This window comes from Drosophila kikkawai, chromosome 3L (genome assembly GCF_030179895.1).
Source record: "Drosophila kikkawai strain 14028-0561.14 chromosome 3L, DkikHiC1v2, whole genome shotgun sequence".
NCBI lineage: Eukaryota > Metazoa > Arthropoda > Insecta > Diptera > Drosophilidae > Drosophila > Drosophila kikkawai.
The window spans coordinates 13,760,348-13,770,321 of NC_091730.1; the positions used below are offsets into that span (position 1 = coordinate 13,760,348).

Genomic DNA, 9,974 nt, shown 5'->3' on the forward strand with positions numbered 1-9,974 from the left:
CCCTACATTTACCGATCGCTTCTATGGCAGCTATATAATATAGTCGTCAGATTTTCATGAAATTTTTATCGAAATTCTGAAATAATATAAAATGGCCATATCTATGGTGCGAAAATGTTGAAAAACGGCCAACTTATACTTTTTTTTTCCAAAAATTGATCGAACATTTGTATGGCAGCTATATGATATAGTCGTCCGATCCGGCCCGTTCCGACATATATAGCAGTTAGAGTATATAGAAGACTATATGCAAAGTTTCATTCAGATAGCTTCAAAACTGAGAGACGAGTTTGCGTAGAAACGGACAGACGGACGGGCGGACAGACGGACATGGCTAGATCGACTCGGCTGTTGATGCTGATCAAGAATATATGTACATATATACTTTATAGGGTCGAAAAGGTCTCCTTCACTGCAAACTTCTGACTGAAATTATAATACCCTGCAAGGGTATAAAAATAAAGACTTTAAAATAATAATAACATATTTTTATTTAAAAAGAGCATTTATTTTTATACTTGTTAAAAGTACTAGTTAGTGCTGTTTGTGAGTAAATGAAAAATAAAGCGAGAGCGGAAGAGCCATTTTGTGCTCTCTTTGGAAATGAGCAACTCTCTTTTGATTGTCGCTCTTGTTGTTTCGGCTGTGACGATCAGTCTCTTTCAAAAGCTAACACCGCGCGGAGTTCTTTTTTCCGCGTCGTTCGTAGTTTTATTTTTCCTTTATTTTGTTTTCCTTAATTTAAATTTCATTTCTTTCGCGAGTGACGACATATGGCGATCTGAGCACATAATAAACGTCGAAATAGTGCTGATTTTGTTATTGTTGTTGGCAAAGACACGCGTCGCGGTCGCGTCGCTTTTCCGCGTGTCTTTTCGCGGGCGCCATCGCCACCTGAGAATCGCATTTGGAAAGGCAACGGCAACAGCTGTGGCGCAAAAATATATGTACCCAAGTGCAAAAAGGTGTTGTTTAATAGAAATTTAATAAACGAAAAGGTAGAGTCAAATTAAAAGTGCAAAAAGGCAGAGAGAGCGGTGCGTGTGTGTTACAGTTGGAGAGAGCGCTGTTCTCTTTCTATATATTGCGCAAGCAGAAAAGAGAGCGCACTACATGCTTGTTTTTATATAAACCCCCCTTTTCCGTGTACATATAGGAATGTGCGTGAAAATATATAATTTATTAGATTATTTTTACCCGTATTAGAACCAAAAACAAAGGCGTTTCGAAGTGCAATTTCTGTGTGGCAAACAAAGATCGCTCCAAACTCCAAAAAATCGAGCAAGGCTACCCGATGTGACAGTGTTAGTGCCGAGTGTTCGTGTGTGTGTGAAGAGCGCAAGCGTCGCGTCGCAATGCGAATGTTAATGAAAAACACAAACCGATGAAAATCGACGGCAGCTAAAAAAATCACAACATTATCACAACAAACAACAATAGCAACAATAGCAGAAACACACAAACGGCAGCCACAACAACAATTCGGCAAACGGAAACTACGGCAGGCAGGCAAGTTCATCAAAAATATATAAAAAACGGCACAGCGACAGCGCGCCGCTCACGAAATTAACTTAAAAGCTGATAAGACTCGAAGGGTAAATACTCGAATTGCCAACTCTTTGCTCTTTGCCAAGTGCCGCCGTCTCGCTCTGGCTCGTATCAGCTGGGCCATATACAATAACGGTCGGAACTAGCCGGTATTTAATGCCCTGCACTCGACGGGCCACGGTAATTATCGCCTTCAAAATCAGCTGACGGAAAATGCAAACTTATTCTAATAAGGGGTCTCGTATTAGGAAAACAGATGCAGGGAATAAATAGCTAATTGTTTTTGTATTAAAAAATCTAATTTATTTTTTAAAAAGTGTTTTTGTCATCGTTATAATTCAAAAGCTAGCAGTTTGGTTATAATTGAAATGACTTTATCAAAAAAGATAAAGGTAGGCTGTCAATTTTAGACTCTTGAATTTAAGTTCAACTACAAGTTGTATCTCAACAATTCAAAGACCTAAAGCAGAGATGGTACTTGTATATTTAAACTTCAAAGATGTTCCGTTAAATTTTAAATTTCTTAAAGATTTTACCTAAGACTTAAAAAAGGACCTTGTTATTTCGGGTTTGTAAGCTTATATCAGGCTCACCCTTCCTTGAGATTTATAGTGAGTTTGCGCTTTATTTGATAAGTAAGTGCGTTTATCTGTACAGTTGTGTTTGAGCTACAACTTGAACTAACCTAGTACACCTAATAGACACTCTTAAGGTCTGGCAGATAAATGTGTGGACACGTGCTGGAGATGGCATTATCGCCCGCTATCAAAAGCGCTTAATCTAACAAGTACGTGAGAGGCAAACAACCTGGCTGGGCGCGGATTTATGTAACTTGCATATCATCATCAAAGTGACAGTGCTGAGGCCAATTTTCATTGCTCCAAATGCCTTATCACATGGTACTAGCATAATGCACCCAAAAACATTTCCAACTCGGCCATTTTGCGGCGCAATTCGCTTTGCTTTTGGGCTCAAACAGCTCATAGTTCGATTCGTCTCGCAACCGGTTTGGGGTTCCTGCAACTTACACTCATCTCGTATTGGAAAACATCTCACAGGAACTCTATGCACCGAGCCATCAATCAGTGGCTACAGTCTAACTTCTGTAACTAGAACTTGCACTCACATTTTACGAATTTGTGGAGTACCAAATAAACATAATCCTTAAGGCAGGGTCTGAGCTCTAAAGTTCATAACAAAAATGTCATAAATCTCCAAGCATGTGTATATTTTGTTTTTCTAAACCCGAAACCGGAAGAAACTTAGTTTCGACCGAAAAACTCTCAAGGGAAGGCCATTTACAAAAATTTAACAGAATATATTAATTATGGATAGGAATTTAGGCAACGTATTTCTTTCCAATAATAATTTTATTCGGATTAATAAATTTATATACGTTATACTGCTAGTTTTGAATTGATAATTCAGCAAACATTAAATAAATCAAATATTACAGAAAATAATATTGAAATGTTTCACATTTTTAAGTTTCTATAAGTGGCGTTTCGATTTATTGATGCTCGACTGTGCTTTCCTATAAGTATGTGCACTCGGACAACAATGCGTCGTCAATGAAAGCCGCAAACTGGTTTCGGCCTAGGAAAATCAACGCAAACAGTAGTGCCAAGTTAGCCGGTGAAAATGCAGTGAGCTCGACTGCCTCATACCCCAGCACTTCCAAGTGCATCTTAAATATCACGGTATTAATTTCTTAGTAAACAAAAAGAATCGCGCCAGAAGGGCACCCAAAATACAAATATTGTAAACAATTTTAATGAGCGTTATGGATAACATATACATATAGAGCAATATTAAATTTCCGTGCACAACAATTAGAATTTGCGCGAAATATAATATTACTGGGGGCACGTGTTTAAGCCAGGTTTTGAAGAGCTTAGCATGGCTTTTTCGCTTTTGTTACTTTTAAGAATGTAATAATTAATAGTGCAGGAAACACATACAAAATCTAAACCCCAGTATTCATATTTATGAATAACTTTTGATAATGCAGTCTACTAAAAAACATACAGAAATTAAGACATGTTTGCGAAATAGTCTTACATATCTTAATGATCCTTTTTTAAGCCCCTTTTGACTTTTAAGTTAAATCACAGGGCACCAACCTTCCTTTAGACCTGCCTTCCGTAAGGTTGATTACTTGATTTGTTTGCCTAGTGAAACTGCCGCCTGCCACTCTCTCGTTACGCCAGCATATCGATTGTTTGGAAGGTAAATTTGATCAGTCAATTGAAAAGTTAAGTCTGCATTCGTAATAGTCCACGTCCACCCTGGAGTGAACTCTTTGACGACGAATAGCAAACAGAAGCAACCGGCCAGTGCTAAGGTAAGGCAATACTCGATCGGGGAGATAAAGACGGAGAGGCGAAGCGAACTCTGCTCAAGACCAAGTGAATCATAACACCGAATCTGGTTAGTGCTCCACGCACAATGAGATTTGAAATCGGCAACGGAGCGTGGCGAATAATCAAACGAAACCGAAATCGATATCGATATCCGACTCGAAGAGCGCTGCAAGTGCAAGGGCATATCGCTTCGAAATAATATATGTATTTAGTTGCAGCTTGGCAAGAGCACTCTGCAGGACTGTTGTGGAGACCCGGCTAAAATTAACCACAATGCTTGCGGCTAATTGAAGCTTGGCCGAGGGACTCGGTTCTACGGGACTGCCAGTGTTTGAGGGGACTGATTGTTATTGATATTCCGATCATGGCTTCCCCAATGCGGTAACGATGATTCGAGTGTGCGGTTGGATCTATCAGCACTTGCAGAAAAATATCGACAGAAATTAGTCATTGACTAGAAATTATATATACTTATTTTTAAGAAATATATGATTAACTCAAGTATTTGCAAGTTTTCTTATAAAGCAAGTTCCATAAAACCTTCATTGACAATTAACCGAATCGCATTGTTATATTTTTCTTGGTGTAGCATTGGGATACACATACAATGTCGCGTTTAAACTGAGTAGAGAACAAATATTTCAGCAATTTTTGTATTTCTGGTCGACAGAGTTTGCACAATTTATCTTTTGGAGTCGGTCTTATAAGCCATTCAATCCACGTTTTGCCATGAATGTTGTGTTACAATGGTCAACACCATTTAAAACAACCCATTTCGAGGCGGTGAAGGCATTCAGTGTTAGGAATAAAGGGGTCTCAATGACATGACCACATCATCATTATCATGGTCGTTTGCACTTCATGCTAAGATATTATTCACATCTCTGAGAAATGGCAAGTATGCGGTTTTAAAAGGCCCATAAAATCTGTGATAAAACTATCACGTACCTTTAATAAGCTTTAAGTACAAAATATGAAGGGAAATGTACTCGAAAAAAGAGCCAAATTATTGTAAAAATTTTGAAAAATCTAACAGCCAAAGGTTGTTTTTATATAGTTAGTAGTTTTAATTATATGAAGTTGCCAATAAAATACAAAAATCGGTAAAATGACGCAGCAAAACATTATCTACCGATACCCAAACGATATGGAAAAATAGAAAAGAATGATCGATTCCTTTTGCTTTGTTTGATAGCAATGCAAACGAATTTCAGTCGTTACCTAAGAGTTTTGTTTACTGTTTACTTCAAGCTATAATTAACTTTGGCTTATAAAAGTGCACACAATGAAATGTATTCGAGGTGTCTCATTGTCGAAATAACGACTCAAACGACTCTCCGGCAAGTTTCTCAATTGAGTTCTCAGCTTAAACATAATTGGCCTCGGCTCATGAATCATAATATAATTTTTGTTTGCTTTCGGGAAGTTCCACTGAAGTGGCATTGACATTGATAAAGAGCGCCCCCGGGACCAAGTGAATAATTTTTAATGGGTTGATAACATCGGTCTATTGCTGAAGTATTATAAAAGCTTCAATAAAAGATCCCTTGCCTCCCGGTTCTGTCACAGATAGAGAGCTATAAAGGGAAAAGATCAGAGAGCATTGATTTCGAGTCGGATAATGGGGTAAAACTAGTTGGGCAAGTCATCCAACTATAAATATTGATTACACTGTCCAATCAGAGACAGTGCTCCACTCCACACCGGGCCAAAAAGATTGCGGCATACCCCGGCCGCAATCTCTCGGATACCCACCACCGCCGCCGATGGTGGTAGAACGGAACCAAAACCATCGGCCAATCCGACCACCGAATTGGCACAACGCAACCAAGCGGCCAACCCGACCGACGGGAACTCAGACAAGTGTGTTGCTTGTCTGGGCTTTTTTATTTCGATTCGAAATCTTATCACTGCCCTGACTGTTGACTGTTGTTTTTGAGCTTTGGTGGAAATAAAAATTGCTGGCGATAACATTTAGGCAGTTTCACTGTGGCGTCCCTCCTTTCTAGCCCAATTCAGTTCTCCGGGAGCAGCTATATAGCTCATCCATCCCGTCGCCGTCCGCATATGTCAGCCGTTCGAGTGTCGGTCGTAAATTGGAATTGTGTCGAATAGAGGAGACGGACTGCCAATGACGCCGAAGGCGATGCCTGCTGCAAGTATCTCAAAGTGTTTGCTGTGTATCTTTGGCTATATGGGCCACGTATCTGCAAGTCTATGTACAGCAAAGTACACTCTGAAAAAAGAGAACTCTTAATTGGGAAAGTCCCTTACTTTCTTTTTAAGAATGGCTAACTTTTTGTGTACTTCCAATATTTACTTGGGTTCAACAAAGCGTGTACACTTGAAAATAAAGCTAATTTGTAATAAAAAATTCAATTGATTATATTTTAAAATTAAAGTTTAAAACTTAAAACAGATTGAAACCTAATGGCATGCTTGCCTAATTAAGATGATTACAATTTATTTTCGTTTTATCCAAAATACCTATAGATCATCTATTTTATTTCAAGTGTAGATAGAGTGCATATTGATTCGTGTCGCGAGCAACGCTTATTACGGAGTGTAGCCCGAGTGAAAGTTTCGCTTGTGCGGTATCCACTGTACGAGATAATGGCTCCCCCAACACTCACAGATACTCAAACAAACGCATGACATATGCGAGTTTTTTTTTGTTTCTTGGTGTATTGGGTCGCGTTTATCAATGTAACGAGTCGCTGCCTGCCGTCCCCGTCCTTTGGCGATGATAAATTGACAGATTGCACTTGTCCATCGCTTTCGTTTAGTACTCCGCCGCTTAGCACTCCGTCCGCTTCTCAGATACAACCGAGGTCACTGTCACGTCAATATCGGAAAAATGCCTCCCTCAATCGATCCCAGACAAGCGTGATGAGCTCTAAGATAGATCAGAAATATTTTTAAAATTTAAAGTTTCAAGTAAATGCGGGAAATATTTTTCCATAGAAAACATATTTTAAGATTATTTCCGAGCCATCATAAAGTAAGAACTATTTATTTAGAAAAGGGTTTCGCTTAATACGATATGACAAAATTCAAAGAAACCTTTATCGCTATGTGCAAAGTTGTTTCTTTGTTTATAATATGAACTTAACTGTGAGTTTTCTCTTCTATATATAAAATTTACACTTAATTCTATTTATTTCTTAAGAATATGACCTTAAAGTTAAAGCTTTCCAAATTTTTTCTTAAGTAACTCAAGATGCTTATAATAGATCCGTCATACTGTCACTCTTTTCATAATCACTCCTCTTTAAAACGACACAAATTTGTAACATCAACACTCGAGATATAAAATCTCATAATATTAGATTAATGTCCTTCTAAAAATACAATCATAACAATAGATAATGTCTATAAAAGAGTGAGATAATGAAGCGATTTACTATACAATTTTTAAGTTTCAGCTTGTGAAATACAAGACTTGTAGAATGTTCTTTAAGAAAGTGAAATCTTAGAGATCCTGAAGATCTCTGAAAGATGGATGCATATAAAAGGGAAACCCCACCAGATAGCTGCCTTCGCAGGCAATATTTATGTTTATTTTCTTTCCGAATAACTTGCATGCTCATGAGAACCCAGAACTTGATCGGCGATATCGATATTGCCATTCGAGTATGGCCAAAGTAGGGGGCTTTCGTAATGCTGATACGAGCTGGCCGCCCGCGAGTCCAAATAAAAGCTGAACGCTCGTATTACCCGATTTTTAATCAGTCTATTAACAGCCAATTTCGCACACTCTCTCCAATTTATATTTCGCAGGGGTTTGAAGTCCGCTGGCTTCGGCATGTATTCCAACAAGGAGACAAAGAGCGCGACCAAGGCGCAGAAAAAGACACTGAAAAAGAAACAGCAGCAACAGCAACAGCAGCTGCCGAATGGCAATAAAGTCAAGACGCCGACGAACGCGAAGAATAGTCAGCCGAATATCAACAATAATAACAATCATAGCAACATCAACAACAACAACAGCCATATAGTGCCGAACAACAATAGCAAAAACAGTACATCAGCGCCGATCAATACGACCCAGAAATTTCGGGAAGCCTACCAGGCGGAGCGGAGGAACCAGGGACTCATCATGGGCGCAACCACACTGCCTGGCTACGAGAGTGTTCCCAAGATGGAGCGATCCAATAGCTTCTCACTGCGCAACAAGTTCTCCAAGTTCATCAATCACCTGACCGGCAGCAAGGAGAACATTTCGAAGGTTGACGATGATGTGGACTCCGGTCGGACGCCCTTTCTGTTTACCCGGAGTCGCTCGATGATCCAAATGAGGCGGCCAAATCGACGGAGTTTCATCGAGCCGCAGCTGGAGCAGCTTTCCGAGGAGACGGAAAAGTCGGGGGATCTCACCTCGCCGGCCTCGCCGCGCAAGACCTCGGTGGCGGATCTGCAGGACAACTCACCGGTACTCCTTCGGAGAACGGAACTCACCAGCTCGGTTAGGACGCCGAAGCGCCGGCAATCCGCCCAACCCTTTACTTCTACCCCGTTGGAGGAGCTCCAGCCACCGGTTCAGCGCAAGGCCTCGCTACTGTCGTTAAATCACACGGAACCCGCTAATAATCCCCAGTTGAACTTCCAAAAAAGACGATCCAATACCCTGATAGCCTCGTTCAAAAGCACCTTCAGCGGACTAACCGGTAGCAGTGGCGGGGCGGAGAAGAAGGAGAAAATGAATCCCAAGTGGAGCGCCTCGCTGCAATCCCTGCAGGCCATCGACAACATGGTTAGCTATGCCAACATGTCCTTCATCGACTACGACAAGTTCAACGGTTACGAGAAGCAGCTGGAGCGGCAGCAGTCTTTAATGAGTTTGGCGGAGCAGCCACTGCCAACCGCCACCCAGCTCCCACTGCCACCCTCGGCTTTGGCCCACCACTCCCACTCCCATTCTTCCTCGCCACTGGGTGAGACTCTGCCGCGCACACCCGTCCCCCTGGGCTCCTCGCTAGAGGAATCGGTCAGGACGGTGGTGAGGCGGCGGAAGCGGAGTAGCAAAACCTCGTTGGATGGCAGAAGCAAAACCTCATTGGAGGGTAGGAGTAGCATGGCCAGCTTAAATAGTGCCTACAACCTGGATACTGACTACGAGCACAACCTCGATCGAGTGCACAATGTGTACCGGGAGAGTCTGGATTCGCGAACGCTGGAGCTGTTGAATCTGAGGACACGGAACTCCTTTATCCTGGATCAAGCGGTGCTCTTCGATGCCCTTAATCTGGAGGATGGATCCGTGGGACGGCGATGTGCCTTGTGTTCGCAACGCGTGGGCAGAAGTGGCAGCATGAGGCAGCACCAACAGCAGCAGCAGAGGGAACGGGACGCCGTGGACGGGCAAGGGAATCCAAAGAAACAGGTAGGTGACAGCAATTTTTGCTTTTCTATTCTAGTTTAACTATTATTCTTTCTATAATGAATTCTCTCTCATCTAAAATGTTGATTCATTTCCAAAGGTATATACATTTTTTTAAAAGTATATCGAAAACGGTGCTACTAAAAATGTAGATTTCGGAATATATTACAATTTTTCCTTGAATATATTACAATTACTATTCTAGGTTTTACTCTGAACATATTGTAACATAGACGAATAGTTTAAAAGAATGTCAGGTATAGTTTTGCCTATAAACAAGGGTTTTTCCTGTATTTCTAAACAGTCTTCTCTCAAGAGGGTACCCCTTTTCACTTGTAACTTGTTGAGTTCCCTTATCAGATTCGGTCATAATGGTGACGCATCAGTATATGACTTTAGCCAATGTTCTTTCGATAAATGCAGAAATTTACTCGGAATGGTCAATGCCTCATTGAACCCGCTAAATCTCTCCGGAAGTGCGAAGGGGCTCAAATGAAAACCACTCGAATTGCTCATAAGCTTTTCCTTTGTATCGAAGAAATAAAAGTAGTTTCCTTTGAAATTCGAAGGCTTATCTTTCTTTGTATCTGTATTATATTAGTTAGTTCTTTACTTGTTTTATAATTTATTCATTCTTCAGTTAAAGCTTTATAAATGTATATTCTTTTAAGCAAAAACTGACA

At 40.6% G+C, this 9,974-nt stretch overlaps 1 protein-coding gene across 2 annotated transcripts in view; it reads left to right on the plus strand.

Moving 5' to 3' along the window:
• Positions 1-657: 657 nt before the first annotated feature.
• The window catches only part of LOC108074992 (pleckstrin homology domain-containing family G member 5), a 52,934-nt gene continuing 43,617 nt past the window's right edge, over positions 658-9,974 (plus strand). The window contains exons 1-3 of one of the 2 annotated variants that reach the window (XM_070284912.1): positions 658-998; positions 1,207-1,509; positions 7,692-9,294. In XM_070284912.1, the coding sequence (XP_070141013.1) occupies positions 7,717-9,294 (1,578 nt within the window). In that variant the 5' untranslated portion in view covers positions 658-998; positions 1,207-1,509; positions 7,692-7,716. Of the gene's footprint in view, positions 1,510-7,691; positions 9,295-9,974 lie in introns of both variants that reach the window. The other variant, XM_070284914.1, reaches the window with a different exon arrangement.